The 17,015-nt window shown below is 50.9% G+C and overlaps 2 protein-coding genes across 9 annotated transcripts in view; one reads left to right on the forward strand and one right to left on the reverse strand.

The window, feature by feature from the left end:
• ZC3H11A (zinc finger CCCH-type containing 11A) lies at window positions 816-16,221 on the forward strand. Of its 7 annotated transcripts, none has more exons than XM_021376959.1 (18): window positions 816-971; window positions 3,565-3,620; window positions 4,740-4,985; window positions 5,292-5,486; window positions 5,691-5,810; window positions 6,301-6,424; window positions 6,861-7,064; window positions 7,593-7,709; window positions 8,207-8,287; window positions 8,735-8,845; window positions 9,539-9,601; window positions 9,851-9,934; window positions 10,481-10,975; window positions 11,548-11,621; window positions 12,242-12,386; window positions 13,192-13,355; window positions 13,724-13,791; window positions 14,569-16,221. In XM_021376959.1, exons 4-18 carry the CDS (start codon window positions 5,433-5,435, stop codon window positions 14,831-14,833), a joined length of 2,169 nt encoding a protein of 722 aa, XP_021232634.1. In that variant the 5' UTR covers window positions 816-971; window positions 3,565-3,620; window positions 4,740-4,985; window positions 5,292-5,432; the 3' UTR covers window positions 14,834-16,221. The 7 variants fall into 7 exon arrangements, with proteins under 7 accessions (XP_021232634.1, XP_021232636.1, XP_021232635.1 ...); XM_021376961.1 differs by having other exon boundaries at window positions 4,933-4,985; XM_021376960.1 differs by having other exon boundaries at window positions 821-990; window positions 4,933-4,985.
• The window catches only part of NELFE (negative elongation factor complex member E), a 3,201-nt gene continuing 2,880 nt past the window's right edge, over window positions 16,695-17,015 (reverse strand). For both annotated transcript variants that reach the window (XM_021376967.1, XM_021376966.1), the window contains exons 9-10: window positions 16,885-16,987; window positions 16,695-16,793 (exon numbers count right to left, since the gene is read on the reverse strand). In XM_021376967.1, coding sequence (XP_021232642.1) covers window positions 16,711-16,793; window positions 16,885-16,987 — 186 coding nt within the window. In that variant the 3' untranslated portion in view covers window positions 16,695-16,710. The remainder of the gene's footprint in view (window positions 16,794-16,884; window positions 16,988-17,015) is intronic.

A 17,015-nucleotide genomic window follows, 5' to 3' on the forward strand; every position in this document is an offset into this window, starting at 1 on the left:
ACGCCCAATAAAGGTAAAGGGAGAGCTGCCCCCCTCAGGCACGGAGAAAGCTGAGGTACTTGACGAGTTCTTTGTCTCAGCCTTCTCACACCTCTCGTGTCCTTGAACTTCTAAACGGGGTTCGAGGGAGCAAAATCCCCCCAGCGTAAGAAGAGCAGTGGGAGAGCAGGGGCTGAGCGTGCACGGGGCTGCGGGGTCGGGCAATGTCCATCCCAGGGCCCTGAGGGCGCTGCCTGATGGGGCTGCCGAGCTGCTCCCCGCCATGCTCCCAGAGTGGTGGCTGTCACATGAAGTCCCCGGTGACTGGAGACAGAACCATTGCTCCCATTTTTAAGGAAGGCTGAAACGAAGACCAGGGGAACTACAGGCCGGCGAGCCTCACGTCTGTACCGAGGAAGATCGTGGTACAGATCCCCCGGGAAGAGACGTTAAGGGACGAGAGGGACGGGGAGGCACTCAGCCGGCTGCACGGCTTTGCCAGGGGCGGGTGGTGCACGGAAGGCAGCCCCGATGCTGTGCTTCTGTGTATTCGAAAAGGATGCGTTTGTGTGAGAACCCTCTGGGATTTTACACGTGCGGATAATATTACTGAAGATACAGACACAAATATTTGCGTGAATGTTTATAACTGATACCAAAGACCTAAACGGCTTGCCTGGAGATAAGGCAACACAAACCTCCCTGCCCAGCCGGAAGTGACAGCACCGCCCCACCCCACTTCCGGCGCGAGGCTGCGGTGGGCGGGGCCGTGCTCACTCCGCGCCTGCGCACAGCCCCGCCGCCGTTGGCTCCAGCGGGCGGAAGCGGATGTGAATGAAGCCGCGTCGGCCGCTATCTTGGCTACGGGGGTGGTGAGGTGCCCGTATGTTGGGCGCCATCTTTGAGGCTGGCAGCAGGGGAAAGGCGACGACCCGAGCGGCGGCCCCAGCGGAACGGGGAGATAGAGCGGCGGCCGCGGTCCCTGGGGTTCGGTAAAGTCCCTGCTCGCCGGTAACTATAGTCGCTCGTAGACCGCAGGGGGCAGGGGAAAGGCCTCTGCCCGGTCAGGGTCCCCTCCGCTGCCCTCGGGGGCAGCAGGCCGCATCCCGGCGGGTGCCGACCAGGCCTCGGCCCCGAGCCCTCCCGTGCGGGTGTCCTTCGCCGCCGGGCCCGTGACCCCCGGGGCGGTGGGGTGAGGTGTTCCTGGGCTCCCCGGGATCTTCTGGGAGCGAGCAGCTTCCCCTGCCCGAGCTTAGGCCCGGGTTTCTCTCTCGACCCCGCGGTGCGGCCCTCCTCGCCCTGCCCTTCCCCCGGACGTTTCTGTTCCCGGGGTTCAGTCCGTTCCCGCGGCCCCAGAGGGAGGCAAAGCCCTGGTCAGCCTTTAGGGAGAGTCCGTTGATTAGACTAAAATACCGCTCCTGGTCCCTTCTGAGTTAAAACTTTGTGCCCTCCGTTTGTGGCAGTGCTTGTAGGGAAGGTGCCGTGTTTGACAAATAGCTCCTCTGTTCCCCTAAAGAGCTGGCTTTGGGGTCTGACTAACTCTGGGTGCACTCGGTTGTCCTTGTAATTTCTCATTTAGTTTGCTTAAAATAACCCTGTTGGGTGACGTTTGTGTTTGTTGCTTAAAAGTTGGGATTAGGAGACGCCTATTTCCTCCTGTTATGGTGAAAGCGCAGGAGTGATGTGTGCAGGTGACCCGGTCAGAACCATTGCAGGGGTGGGGATGTTCGGCCCGCTGCTGCTTAGCAGACCTGTGCTCTGGTGTGCTCAGAGAGCGAGCTCTGGGCCTTCCATTGAAAATGTAGCACCGTGTTATTTCATCCTAAGAAAACCAAGATATTGTGAGGGTAGTTGACTTGGAAGCCCGTGTCAGAACCACCACTGTGTTGTGTGTGTGAACTGGACGCGCCTCAGGCTGAGCAGCTGAGTTGGGTTGGTTGCCGGATGGTGGCTGGAAAGTGTCTGAGCAGAAAAGCTGTTCTGAGGCAAAGTTTCTCCTGCTCTCCTTTCCCATCTCAAATGGCTCTTTCCAGGGGAAATTGACTATTTTTTGAGATTTCGTGCAATGCTTCAGTGAGGATGATGAATCATCCTTACTCTCCTTGTAAATTGCTGCCAGAGCCCAACAGTGATTTCAGAAATAAAAAAGGAATGAGTGCTACTTCTCCTCTCAGGAGGGAGAACACACAGCTTCATAGTACCCTCCATCTGGAAGAGGTTCCCACTGCCTGGTCAGGCACTGAGGAGGAACATGACAGAGAGAACAGAGAGCCACTCGATATCAGTGTAGGAAAGAAGGAGCTACGGGCTGAAGGAGAGGAACCCCATTAAAAATTGGTACTCCCTAATGATCTGTGGAGAACTGGGACCTGCAGGTCCTGCCTCCACGTGCGTGTGCTGTGCTCGTGCTTGTTGCTGCTGTACAGGATGGAGAGCACAACTTCATTGAATGGGCTGTGTTACAGCACACGTGGTTGCCTGGAAGAAGAGCACAGACTCCAGAGTCTGTTCTTGGAGCATCTGGAGATGACAGGGGATTTCTTCATGAAAGCGAAGCTGTCAGAAGTGCCTTCGTGTCAGGAATTCGGAGTGCCATGCTTTAAGTCTGTTGTAAAATGAGTGGCAGCAGAGACTTTCCAAGTGAAATACTTTGTGCTGTAGTTAAACAACAACAAGTACAGTTGGGTAAATGTGGTCGTCCTTCTCTAACGTTTTAGTTGAAGCACAAAAAAATCCTCTTCCTTTCTTGCTGTTCTCTGCAGGACAAAGGCAGTTCAGCAAACTGGAAAGCGAGAGCAGGGAATAGATGGTTTTGCTCAGTGCTCAGGAAGGCAAGCTGCGAAAGAAGCGAGATGTTTCCTTTGCACTCTCTCTCTTCCTTTGGCAAAGGCCAAACTCGTGGCAGCAGCTGGTGTGTGCGCACTGACCCCTCGCTGCTGTGACCTCGGTGTATCTGGAATTCTTTTGTACAGAACAAATTTGAAACCTCTTGATACCAAAACTTGAGTAGCGTTCTGGAGGAGAAAGGAAGGCTTTAAAAACGTGAAGCAAACTGCAGTGAGAGACGTGCTGAGTGCTCCAGAGTTACTCATTGTGCGCAGGCTCAGGGCTCAGCGCTTGCTTTCTGGTCAGCCCTTGGGCTGCCATGCTAACAGATGTGTTTGGGGTTAACCTGTCTTAAATCTAAAGGACTTTAAGGAGCGGAGGGCTGTGAGGTATTTCTAGCTCTGTTTTCTTCCTGCTCTTGAGTCCAGTTCCCTTCAAATTGTGAGCAGGAAAACAGAAGGCAGTGAGTGTGCTGCTGAGCTGCTTGGGCGTTCCACAGAGCGGGATCCAGAGTCGTGCTTTGTGCCCGGCTTCCGTGCTGGGCAGCACCGAGGTCATTAGGAGTAGATGCGTATGAATCCACGTGAGACGAATCTGGTTATGAAGGTGCTAAAGGTCAAAAGGGAGCATTCATATCAGTGCTGGAGAAGGGAAGGAAACCTTGCCCTGCTGTTTAGAAACTGCTGTTTTTATTCCCTTTGTCGCGCAGTCAAGCCAGCAACTAACGCGAGAACCCAACTTCTCCTCTCTTTATTTTAGATTTGGGAAAATTCCCTGCCAAAAAAATATTTCCTGGAAAATTCACTAGTGTTTGTGTGAGTAAAAGGTTCCAACCTTTCCTTACTGATTTGTCGGAAATACTTTGCACAGAAATGTGCGGCCCTTTAATGAAAGGGTTCCGGATCACTTTAATCTGAACTTCTGTCCGGCCTGGTTGCAGGTTTTACGGCATTTGGTATCTAAAAAACAGCAAATTATCGAAGCGTTTGATTTCACGTCAGAAAAAAAAAAAAAAAAAAAGCCCAGACCCTTCTCGTGGCTGAGCAGAACGCGCTGAATTGAGCCGAGCCGCCTCTCCAGAGCTGCCCCCGCTCACAGCCGTGCAGAGCGGCGGGCGCGCGGCCGGGGAGCAGCGCGTGCCGGCAAACCCGTAGCGTTCGCCGCGGTCTGAAAAGAGAAGCGATTCCTTACAAAACCCAAACTGCTCGAAGATGCTCGGTATCGTGCAGCCATGCCGCTCGCAAGGAGCCTCCCCCGCCTCGCCGCTCGCTGTCCCCCCCGCTCTGCTCTGCTGGCTGCTGCTGCTCGCTGGCTGCGGCCCCGCGTGTCTGCGCGGGGCCAGAGGCCGCTCCCAGAGCGGAGCCCACGCAGCATTCCCTGTGCACGCCTGTGTCCGTAGGCACCTCTGCACCGTGTGCATGTCCGTGTGCGTGCGGATCCGTGCGCTGTGCCCAGTCCCGCTGCCTTACGCCCCTCGGTCCCGGAGCCGTTCCCCTCCAGCTGTGGCACGGCTCCTCCCTTTATGGCTCGTTCCCTCCGGATGAGAGGAGCAGCTGGCCCCACGTTCTCATTTTTACTGTTGCTCTTGCTGCCTTCACTATCGCTCGCACCTGCTGTGTGTACAGACACGTGTGTGTGTGTTTGTGTATTTATACGCACTGGCATGCTTTTGCTGTACAGGTAATAAAGACGGGGGAAGGTTTTTGTGTTTTCTTAATAGGTGAAGAAATCTTGAAGACCAGAAATTCCAACTTACTGAATTTTAAATTTTAAAAATAAAATATAATTTAAAAAAAAAAAAAATTGTCCGGCTGTGGAAGACGGATCCTCATTTTTGCAGCCGCTTTGAATCACGAGTTCATCTTTAAGTGCACTGGGTTTTTTTCTTTTTTCTTTTTTTTTTTCCCTTTTTTCCTTTTTTTTTTTTCTCGAAGAGCTCACTAACCCTGGCTGCCTCCGCTCTGAGAGCACTCAGATGGACTTGCATCCTCCGTTAGTTGTAAGATATCTAAGAGCGCATCCCGTGTTTGACTTGTGGATGAGAGGTCCCCTTGGCAAAGTGAGGAGGAAAGTTCTTTCTACCCCTTTATTATTAATTCACGGATTCAGTGTTGGTTCGGCCTACAGGAGAAGTTAACTGGAAGGCTTTGAAGATCGCCGTCTTTGCTGAGGTTGTCCAGGTGGGTGAGCTTGAGATCTGCAGTGCTCAGAGGTGTGTGTGCTGGGGGTTCATGGTTGACTTATGCTTATGGTTGGGATTTTAAGGAGAAGCTCTGTTTGAGGGCTTCCAGCCGCGTGCTCCGGGGGTGTGCGCTGAGCACAGCACTGCTGGCTGCAGGCAGGGCAGCGTGACTGAAGCTTGACCCCGTGCTGAGGAGGGCAATGTTTTGAAATGAGCTGCTCCCCAGAGACTAATTTAACTAACAGAAGAAAGCTGCGAAGATGCGTGTTCCTCATTATTTTCCACTTGTTGGTATCTTGCTTAGGGTTCCTTTTAAAAAGAAGATTTCGCTGATCAAGGCAGTAGAAGACGCTCAGTCCAAGGAAGCGCGAAGCCAGCTCCTTCCGAGAGCGCAGGAAGACCTCGGAGATCCCGACACCAGAGCTGCTTCTGGAGCTCGTCCAGCATGTCTAAGCAAGGAGATGATTGCTATTTCTACTTCTATTCCACCTGTAACAAGGTCTGCGTGGGTTTCTTTTCCTCCCTTTTTCTTTCTTTTAGCTCTTAAGTTAAGAGGAAGGGGTGGAGTGGGTAGAGGCATTCCTGATCTTCCATGAACTTTAGTTGGGTTCTGCATTCAGTTCTAACAGTCTGAGCTAAAAGCATGGCCAGTTCTCAGGCTGTACTCCTTCATTTTCCTTTCTTTGTTTCCGTTGGGTTACAGGGAGACAGCTGTCCCTTCCGGCACTGCGAAGCTGCTCTGGGCAATGAAACCATCTGCACGCTGTGGAAGGAGGGCCGCTGTTTCAGGAATGTCTGCAGGTTCAGGCACATGGAGATTGATGTGAGTGCTGGCCTACGGGTGGCTCCTCAGAACTAATCACCAAAGCCACTTCTCAGTGCTGTGGGTGGGCTGAGTGTGCTTTTGCAGGTTACATTCATTTGCTTTGAAGTGATGGTGGCTCCTATCATTAAGAGGGGGCTGGGAGGAAGTAGAGGGAAGAGAACTCAATGTCTTAGGCATGTCTTAGCGGGAAATTCTTGTAGTAGATGCCAACGGGATTCTCTCAACAGATGCTGAAGAATTTCTTTCCTCTGAATAATCCTGGCATTTTGCAAGGTGTATTAGTTTATCCCCTCCTAAACTGATGTCCTCTTCCAGCGAATGCCAGGGAAGCTCGATGAGCCTGGTGCTCGCAGCCCGCGCAGACTTTGGAGCGGCGTTTCAGCGCTGCCTCGTGGCAGTCTGCTCACTGGCACGATCTGGAGCTCGGTTTCTCCTTGCAAACCTTAGGCACGTGTTAGCATCAGCTTTCCTTTCTTTCTGTCTTCAGAAAAAGCGCAGTGAGATTCCCTGCTTCTGGGAGAACCAGCCGGGAGGCTGCCAGAAATCCAACTGTGCTTTCCATCACACCAAGGGACGTTATGTCGACGGGCTCTTCTTACCGCCGAGCAAAAGTGAGTTTGTCTTTCCTTTTTTACGTATGAAAGAATTAACTTTGGCTGTTACTTACATGTGGGTGCAGTGTTGTGAAGGATGCCAGGTAACATGCATTTTTCAGTGCAGGAAGAAGTGCACTGATGGGTGCACAGCTGAACTGGGTGTGCTCCTGATATTTCACTTTTTTTCTTTCATGCTCAGCTTCTCTGTGCTCCCGTGGCCTTTGCCTTGCTGGTTGTTTTCCTGCATTTAAGCTTTTACTGGGTGTTAGGGAGGAGAGTTCTGTGTGTGGGGGGACGTCTTTGTTCACAGAGTAGGCAGTGCCTGGATGGGCAGCTGGAGACTCAACATTTGTTATCTGTGCAGTTTGTTGGCCTCGCCTGCTATCTTTGTGCGTGGTTGTAACACTGGGGTCAAAATTTTAAATTCCCAATGATCCTCTCCTTCCTTCAGCTACACTGCCAAGTCCACCTGAGTCTGCAGATGATGATCTGAAAGCGGCTCAGATAACGCTGCAGCAGAGCAAGCTTTCTGTGCAGTCCAATCCCTCTCCACAGTTGAGGGGAGTGATGAAAGTGGAAAACTCAGAAAATGTCCCAAGCCCTACGCATCCTCCGGTTGTAATCAATGCTGCGGATGATGATGAAGATGATGATGGTGAGCGTGGCTCTTGCTTCTTTTGATCTTAAAGGTGTTTGTGCTGTAAATGAGTGCATGAGTGGCAGAATACCTGCGGGCTGATGAGGATGGGGCAGGCAGCCTGGCCAGGACGCTGGGGTTTGCCTGGCAGCCAGGGGGCAGGGAGGTAAAGCAGGAGGGAAGCTCAGAGCCACTCATGCTGCAGCTGGCCTGCAGTGTGGATCTCTGCCTTAAACCAGGGAGAATTTTCTCTGTTCTGTCAGAAGAGTAACACTGTGTGTTGGTCAAAGCCACATGGAGAGTCTGGAGCCCTAAACACTTTTCCCAGTACTCTGCTACTTCCTCTATTCACTTAGTGTGATTCTATGGGTTCACCAGTTCAGTGTAGCTGTTTAAATAAGAAACCCTTCTGTAATCATTTGTTCGTGTTTATGCTTAAGAATGTTAACCGTGGGCTGAAGTGTCATTGTGTGAGCTACATAAACGTGAGAAATCTGATTGAATTCCTGCTGCATAACTGAAGAGGCTGATTTTTGTCCTGTACAGACCAGCTTTCCGAGGAGGGAGAGGAAACAAAAGCACCTGTCCAGCAACCAGCTGAAGAAAACCATAACGGGTTGCGGATCATTTCCACTAGGAAATCTAATGCCGATACAAAACAAGGTATTCCAGCACCTGTAGCAGGATGAACGAGAAGAACTTGGCAATTAACTCCAAAACAATTTATTGTACGAACACAACAGAACATAGGGTTGCTGAATGGACTCAGCTGTTTCCCTGATCTTGTTCCTACCTTGTAACTTCATGCGTGTTTCAGGTTAGAAAGGTGAACTCCTTTGTTTACTTTAGTAGAGCAAGATGAGGCTGCAGCGTGGAGTTCAAGGCCCTGTACGTGCATCCTTTCAACCACTGCTGAGCACCACATCTGATGATAGAGGAATCTAATATCATGTAGATGGGTTAAAATAAGAGATAAAGCCTGCTTTGTTTTATCCAAAAGGATGAAAGGAGGGCAGCAAATAGACACCAATTCCATGGTGCTCTTACCTGTGGGGAGAGGTGGCAGGGTTTCTTCTGACCACTTATCAACACAAAGCAGAGCCGTGGTCCTCAGCGTGTGCCTCTGACCCTCAATCTCACTGACTGCTTTGTGTTCCCAGATGACAGCTTGAATTTTGGCATAAAAACACTTGAAGAAATCAAATTGAAGAAACAAAAGGAAAAAACAAAAAAACAAAGCGGTGAGTTGATATTCCCTGCGTTGTCTGTTTGCTTTCTTTCCCTTTTTTTCCTTCTGACAATACCCGGTAGCTGGCTGTGTGTTGGGCAATGCAGCCATTCGCAGAAGTGAACCTTTTTCTTGTACCTCTGGGTTCAGAGTAGCAGTTGCTGGTGACTGGGACCTGCGTGAGGGATAGACTTCCATTTTTAGCTGTGGGGTATCAAGCTACTTCGGCATGCAACATGTCGTATTACATCCAGACAGCTGGTCTTCTAGATGGGAATTCCAAGAGCAAATCAGAGGCACATTCATCACCTCTCTTATTTACATGCACTGGTCATTGTATATTTGACAGTAACGGGTAACAGATGCGCCTTGGTCTTTGTGATGGTTCTGCTGGGTTTGCTTTTGTTGTTGGCAGTGGCTTTTTTTCTTTTTGTAAGCGCTGTCTGTTTGCTTTGGCCAGAAGGTCCTTCAGGAGTTCCTGCTCATCCGCTCCAACCTCGGACTGTTCCTGTGCCAGAGAAGGAGAATGTGCGGACAGTGGTCAGAACTGTGACGCTGTCTGCAAAGCAAGGTAACGACAAATGCTGTTGTCTCCATTTCATGGCTCCTAAATGGAATGGATAAATAACGGTTAAGATAATAGGGCCACGTCAGTCTGCTGGTGCTGCCTCCTCATATTCAGAAGATGCTTTTATACTGAAAGTCCCTGGTTGTGTTGGAAGGGGTGGCACTTGTAGGTGTTCTGTCTGTTCCGTTGTAATAAAGGATCAAGAAGCAATTTCTGTGAACCTCACAGTGACCTGTGTGTTCCTGCTATCCTGCAAACTCCCAGAGGTGCTGAGCTTGTGCCTGCTGTGCTCCTGAACTTGAGTGATGTTTGTTAATGAACTCATGAGCTGGCAGCAGTGACAGAATTAGAGCACAGGTGAAGTTCAGCAGCAGGAGCAAGAGGCCAGTGGCGCAGCAGCTGTCAGTGTGCAGCTCAGGAGCCAGCTCAAAACAGTGTAACTCAGAAATGAGAGAGCCCCAGAAGATGGTGCTACACCAGGAGCCACTTTGGAGCCACTGAAGAGGCCAAGGAATTCAAAGCAAGGAACAAAACAATTAAGGCTTATTCTAAATGCATTACAGTTGCAATATTATTGTGTGTTTTGGCTGTCAAAGTAGGGTCTTTTGGGTGCTTTCTTGTGGAAAATGAGCTAACAGGACAGCAATTCTGTTGGTACTGGTTTCTGTGAAATAAGCAAATTGTACTTGGTTTTAGGGGAGGAACCTGTGATTCGATTGAATCTTGCTGAGAAACCTGGAAAACGGAAAGCAGCTATAGGTAAGGACTTGTTGTGAACTGCTGCTGGGGCACCTTCATGTAAATGTGTCTGCATCAGAGGGCTCTGCCACTGTATGAGAGGGGAAAATTCATCCCAGATCTGTGTTGGCAGTAGAAATGGCACAAAATTGTAGCAGCTGAAAGGTGAATTCAAGAGCGTACGCTTGAAAAATTGAAGCTTGTGGTTGACTGTTCTGAAATCTTCCTCCAAAGAAATTCTCTTAGAGCGTTCTTGTTTTCTCTCTGTAGCTGATGTCAGTGGCCTTCCACTGAAGCGCAGCCTTGCGGAGAGGCTGGGGAAGAAGATCGAGGTTGACAAAGCACCAAAGAGAGGTAAAGGGGCATCTGGGCTTGCTGCACAGATTCTCTGTTCAGGCTTTCTGCTTGTTCTTTCCTGGGAGTGTTCTCTTTGCACGCTTGCTGAGGTCTTCACTGCTGGGATTTAAAATTATTTTTCCTGCCCTGTTTTGAAATGTGAGCCCAGAGCTGGCATTCACACAGCATCCCTCGTTGGTTCTGTTCTGTTGTCCAAGACATGAAGTCTCTGAAGGAGAGACTGGGACTGCCCTCTGTACAGACTAGTGCTCAGACAGGTAATGGCTAGGTACTACACCTCCTTTCCCCTTCTTCCCTTTCATGAACTTAGACCGCTTCCATAGAGCCCTAAACATTAATTTGAAAGGGAAAAATGGGACGGGCCTTCAAAATAGGACACGTGGCTTAGAAGAGAAAAACGCTGTGCAGAATGAAGCTGTGCTAAGATGCGTTATTGTGAGCACTCAAGATTAGTTTCTGTAGTGTTATGACAAATGTTGGAGACTTGAGCTCTTGTTGGACTCTCTTTAAATCTTTATGCTTCTCCTTTCTTGATGATGACAGAGAAGGGTGCCAAGCCAGCGGGAGAGATCCACGTGAAAACGCTGGAGGAAATCCGTCTGGAGAGAGCTAACCAGCGAGGAGAAACTCAGGCTGCCCCAGTGGAAGGGTGTTGTAAGGTAGAGGACCCCAGCTCAGGGGCGAGGCCTTCCCCTGCACTTCGCATCAAAACCTTCTCGGAAGCCCTGGCTGAAAGGAAACACAAGCGAGTGGAGGAAGAGAAGCAAAAAGCAGAAGAGTTGCTTACGGAGAAGAGAGCTGAGGTTGAGCGCAAGAAGCAGAGAATTCTCCCTCTCTCTGTGCCTAGCAAAGTGAAATTGGAAGAGCCAACGCGTAAAATCAAGCCATTGGAGGAAGTGCACATTAAAACCTTGGAAGAAATCAAGCAGGAGAAAGCTCTGCGGATGCAGCAGAGCGGGGAAAACTTGCCAGCTCCAGCAGCACAGCCCGGGCCTGCCCCAGCAGGAAGGAAGTTGTTACGGATCACAAAGCTGACAGGTAACCAGCTGCTTTACTGCCTGCCCTGGGGAAGGGCTTCCCTATCAAACAAATGGAGTTTGCTTAGGACTCCCTTGGCTTTTTCCTATAAAATCCAAAGGCAAGAAGTGCCAGGATGTCCATCCATTAATTTTTCCATTAAATCCATGGTGTCTGCCTGCATTTCCCTCTGGAAAATTCATTTGCTGTGAGGCTTTGTAGTCCAGTTTCTCTTGTACTTTTCTGCCATCCGTTTTTGGTGTGGAGTGTTTCACGTATTGAGTCCAAGTTTACTTCATTTTTGGCACGTGTTGCTTCATTTAATATGTAAATGTGTTTGTAAAGCATGGATTGACTCCTTAATGCGGGGGCCAACCTCTGCCAGAAAGGTCAGGGGAGTGAACGGCTCGTTGGTGAGGTGACAGGGCCTTTGTGAAGGAGGCAGGAGCTTGTGGGCTGTATGGAGCACGTTGTTGCCTCTCTCTGTGTCTCGTTATTGGACATGAGGAAATCTGCACATGGAGGAAACGTGGGCACTCGGGTCTCTTTGTGCTTGCTGTTGACCAAGTGATTTTTTTTTCCTTCTTTTAAAGCACCTGGAAGAGAAGAGAAGAAGAGCGTGGAACTGAGCAGGGCTTCTCCCAAAGCTGTCTCTGCACCTGCAGAGGTGAGTCCCTTGTGATGACAGACACGCTGTTCTCAAAATGTGGTCTTGTCTCATTACTCACCCAGTGCCACCATCCTGAGTGCATTCCTACCTTCGTGCCTTCGGTGAAGAGCTGCAGCAAGGTCTCAGTCTGCCACTTTCAGTAGCTTTTCCAGGCAGCACCATAATCCTCAAACTTTTGAATTAATCTGATTGTACCTGACAACGAGTCAGTAACCCTGCTGGCACCAGGTACAGCTTGTGAGGTTGATGTGCAGGGAACTGGATACAAAAAGGCTGCAGCTTTGTGTTCAAGGAAATCAGTCTGACAGTGAATGCTGCCTAGGGGAGCAGGGATGACTTTCTGTTGCTCTAAAAGAATGTGGTAGATAACAGTTACAGCGTTTTGCTGCTTTAAAGAAGCTTGCTTTGTTGTGAATTGCACACTTTAGAAACAGTGTTTCACAGCAAAGCACGGATCTTGTTATCAGCAAACATCTCTGGAAAGGAATGTCAGTGACCCGAGGGATACTGATGTACTGTTCCAGGTGGAGCCATTTTGGAAATATTGCCAATCCGATTTTCTTAACGTGCTCTCCCTGGTGTTTGGTCTTATTTGCACTTACTGTATTTCTCTTTAGCCCTCTGATCAGAGTGCACCTAATTCTAAAGCTCAAGTGAAGAGCATTGAGGGGACAATGAAGGAGAAGCTGCAACTGAAACAACCAGAGAAGCTGAAGAAGGAAGTGGCTGCTGTGCCATCTGCTGCTGAAGAAGCAGTCAAAGGTAAAACTCTTGAACTTAGCACTCCTGAATCCACCCTGGCTTCTGGGTCTGCTTATCAGCTTGCAAAGACATTGGTGAAATCTCAGGAAGATGGGCTTGAAAGTCCAGGAAAAGAGGCTACATTATTGTCAGGGAAACCATCAGACCAACCTCAGGAACAGGAAGCTGTAAGAAAGTGTTGAGCGTGGGGTGGTCTTCTGAAATAAAGCCATACGAGGACAGTTCTCACGGTGGGTGTGTGCCACCGCTCAGTGCTTGAAAGGGAAATGCTTGTTTTCTTAGTTCATTTGTGTTCCAGCCAGACTTCAGTTTGAGGATGGGAGCTCAGACAGTGACACTGCAGCTGTGGGCTTACACACATGGTGGAACAGCTTAACACGTTTTGTGGGGCAGTTGTGAGGGGAGAAGGGGCCTGTACAGCATCTGGTCCCACCCTCCTGGCTGTAGTTGCTGCTCTTTCCTTTCTCCCGAGGGATCAAGGCTTTAAATACAGAAGTTGTCCATGTTTGTGAATGCTGTTGGACTTCATAGAGTGCTTAGAAAAGCATTGCTTTCTCCTGGGATTGCTGCGTGGCTGTTTCCCTTGTCCTGGGTTACAATTTGGTGTAGCCATTCAGGTTCCTTGGTCGGACTGTTGGTAGGCAGCGTTTCCTGTGTGAAAGATTCTGCTGAGAATTGAGGGAAGAGCAACGTCATTTTGCTGGCCAGATGTGTTTAACTGCATAGGAGGGTTGTGGGAATGACAGGAGAACCTGGATGTCTCTCGAGGCGCAGCTGCACCGCTCCTCTCTTCCTCTTCCTCCAGCCAAGTGCAAGGTGTGTGTGAAGCCTTCCGATGGGAAAGCCAGCACCCCCACGAAGCGGGCGCTGAAGCGTAAGGCCGCTGAGATCTGCCCCTCTGCCGTGGCAGCCGTGAAACCGCTGAGTGCCACTGATCCCGAGGAGCCTCCAGCTAAAAAAGCAGCTTTGGTGAGGATGGGGGGGAAGCGTTCGTGCTATCCTAGTCAGACTTGTACTGAAATATAGCTCCTGGAGAAGATGTGGAGAACTTGAGTGTTCTGCAGGTCTTGTTTCCTGTCAAAGCAGCCTCTGTGCGGGGAGGCTGTGTGAATGGAGTGCATGCACAATGCTCTGCAGTCCCTTGATTCTTCTGTGGTGTGAAGGACTTTGTCCTTTACTGCTGCTTGTTTAAAAAGCCCCGAGGTCCTTTGTAGCCTTCAAGAGGCTGTTAACGTCCCCCAGGAGCACCTTGGGTTGGGGCTCAGCAATGCCAAAGGGGAGGTTTGGGGAGGAAGGATCTGCTGAGGAATCCCTTACTCTGCTTTGCTTCTTCCTAGGCTGCTGTGCCAGCCCTGCCCGCGGGCAGCCCGCTCACCAAGCCTGGCGTGGAGAAACCCCCAAGCAGGTGATGACCACAACTTCTTCTTTTTCCTAAGCAGTTTGTCTTTCCATGAACCATAAGCTCTTTCATGTGTGGGAAGGATAAGGGAGTTGAGATAAAGAATGCCCAAATCTAACAAAAGAATAAGTCATCTCAAATAATTTTCTACAAACTAGCAGAGATGTTTATTTAGATTATTTTCTTAAAATGCTGCAAGTTGGTACAGGTCCCCAGTGTTTTCTTGGGTTATCTCGATACCCGAATGAAGATGAGGTGAAGTTCTTCCCCTTCCTTGTGAAGTGGTAAATGAGTTTTGTCCTACACTCATTGGTCCTCCAGAATGCCGCCTCAGCTAACAAATGCTGTGACAAATCTCTTGGGAGAGCAGAGAGAGGTGATGGACAGAAGTCAGCTCCTTGGACTTGGGAGCAAACTCTGCTGAGCACATCGTGGGCAAAAGAACTAAATTACAATCCGGGTTTTTGCAGAGGTTGACTTCTTAACGTTTTTCCACTTGGTCTAAGGAAGGTGGCAGTGTCTCTGGCTACAGAAATGGAGCCGTGTTTGCTGGACCTCAGTTGCTGTGTTCTCATTTATGCGTTCACAGATAAATCCCCACACTGAAAAATGTCCTTGCTAATATACTGGGCTCTAAAAGCAGTCCTGGGTTAAGGAATGGTGATCCCTGTGTAAGTCTGAGGTGTAGGAGGGGTGACTGCAGTTTTACGAGGTGATTAGCAGAAAATCTCCAGTCAAGAAGTGCTGTATACTGACGATGGTTTTCTTCCCTGTTCTCCCAAGTCTTGACCTGCATCTGGGAAGCCAAGCAGACTCTGTGGCGCAGTCGGGGGACTCGAGTTTGGCTCCAGCTTCCTCACAATCCGTGGCCAAGACGCAGCAGCTGAGCTCCACGGGGGCGGGGAAGGCGTCCTTATCTGTGGAGGATGACTTTGAAAAGCTGATCTGGGAAATCTCAGGAGGGAAACTGGAAGCAGAAATTGACTTGGACCCCGGGAAGGATGAGGATGACCTCCTTCTTGAACTTTCTGAGATGATTGACAGTTGAACTGCGTACTCTTATGGTGTATATATATATAAAAAAAAAAATTAAATTTTTTTTTTTGGTTGGATACCCCAGGGTGATACTTTTCTAAAGGAGGCTTCGCAGTGAGTCTTAAAGCACAGCTGAACTGATGGGAATTGGCAGCCTGCATTCCGCTGTCCCGAGTTTTCCTGCTGCTCAGAGTCGAGGTCCTGTGCATCCTTCCCTGATTCTGGTTGGCTCCTTTCAGCAGCAAGAGGAGGAAGCAGTTCTTTGTCTCAGCCCTGAACTTTGTTCGTCTGCGTGCTGCGCTGGCCGTGGATTGATCTACTGATTCAGTGATGCTCTGAAGGCTTAAACCTAAAGCTTCTTCCTTCCTCCTCCCTTGGCCGTGCTCAGCGTTGGGCGCAGCAGGAAGCTTTGGAGTTCTGATTTTTGGGCAGTTGTTATGTCTAGCCTCGAGTTCTTCTGCCAACTCTTGAGTTTTATTTGTGTATGCTGTTGTTTTGACTCTAATCCTTTAAGGCAACTTAATGAAGACATGGGGGTGGGAGAGAGCGGAATTATTCTGGTACTTTGGACCAAATGCCCCACCAAGGATGGGGGGGGGGGGGGGGAGGTCTGCCCCTCCCTTCCTTCTGGTTATCAGCAGCGATGCAGCAGCAGTGTGAAAAGCAGGAGCCGCACACTGCAGCTCTGTTACTCCCCCTCCCTTTTTCTGTACCTCCAGTGCTTTTTGCTGGTAAGAATGGGATGCTGGGGCGAGCAGGCGCTGCTCCTCTTGTCTGCAGCGAGCGGGGCTGCTGAGCTGCGGCAGCAGCGGCTCTCGGTCCGCAGAGCTGCACCCCGCGCTGGGGCTGGCCCCGCTGCAGGAGCGGGCGCTGCACGTGGGGCCAGGGGGGAGCAGAGCGGGGCCGGGAGCCGCGTGCCCTGCTGCCCGGGGTTGTTTTCCCAGCAGATATCCTTGGGATTATTTTCTTAACTTGTAGAAGAACTTTAGGCTTTTCCTACTGTGACGTGTGATGCCGTAGGGGCCCTCGGGCATCTGCTGCCAGCAGAGGAATCTCAGTTGTTGAGTTCATTGTAAATACTTCATTTCTGGAAGAAAACGCGTGCGCTTCGATGACCCGCAGCCGTGGCCCAGCTCAACGTGAAGCAGCGCGAGGAGCCGGGAGCAGAGCGCAGCCCAGGGCAGCGCCGGGACCGCGCTGTGTTCAGCAGAAAATTTTCTGTGTGTTTCTGCTGCCGGCCTCTGCCCACGGTGGGATTTCGTGTATGCCATTGTTACTGTAAATATTTTATCCTTTCATTTTATATTTGCCTTCTATTTAAGATATTGTATGAACGTAGTCAGGCTCCTCTGTTCGTGCTGGCGGCGCTCGGCTGTTTTCCAATAAACCTGGCACAGCACAGCACCGGTGTCCGTCTGTGTGCAGCTCCTGGCCGGGGCAGGTGGGGACCCAGGGCTGGTGCTCAGCCCGTGTCCCATTGCTTCCTGCTTTCCCAGCTGCTGCTCTTCCGTGCTCCGTGGAAGGGACGAGCACTTACTTGTTTCTCACTTACTTGGTTCTGAAGCCTTTGGCTGTGGCACGTTCTGTGCGGTGTGAATTTCTCTGATGGGGACATAATGGTACCAGGGGAATTGGGGCCAGGAGGGATTCCCAGAGCTGCTCCAGGGCTGAGTGCTGCTGAAAGCACCCGCCAGCCCCACGTGCTCAGGGCCCCGTCCAGGTGAGGTTGGCAGTTCAGTTACAGGTGCGTGTACAGCTGCTCAACCCCATCTGCCCCTGCCAGCACCAGGACTCCCCTCCCCCCCCCCACCTTCCCTATCACAACCACCCTGTCCACGGTCCCCCATCCCGTTCTCACGCTGTCACACCACTGCTGTGTGCAATAAACCTTTATTGGCCCCCGAACAGGTCCTCGTTGTACACCACCTGCGCCCGCTTGTCGCGGTGCGAGCCCTTGGCGCTGTTCTTCACCGCTGGGGGGGGGCACAGGATGGGGGCAGGGACTCAGCGCTGCTGGCAGCCCCCTGCTGTCCCTGTGCCCCCCAGTGCCTCCCCCCAGCTCACCCAGGGACCCCCACAGCGATTTCCCGGTGGCGGCATCGAGCAGCGGCTGTTTGCGGGCGATGCTGACACGGAGCTGCACGTCCTGCACCACGGCACCGTTCAGCTGGGGGGGGTGGGGGGGGAAGTCAGTG

Source organism: Numida meleagris, chromosome 25 (assembly GCF_002078875.1).
Source record: "Numida meleagris isolate 19003 breed g44 Domestic line chromosome 25, NumMel1.0, whole genome shotgun sequence".
Taxonomy (NCBI): domain Eukaryota; kingdom Metazoa; phylum Chordata; class Aves; order Galliformes; family Numididae; genus Numida; species Numida meleagris.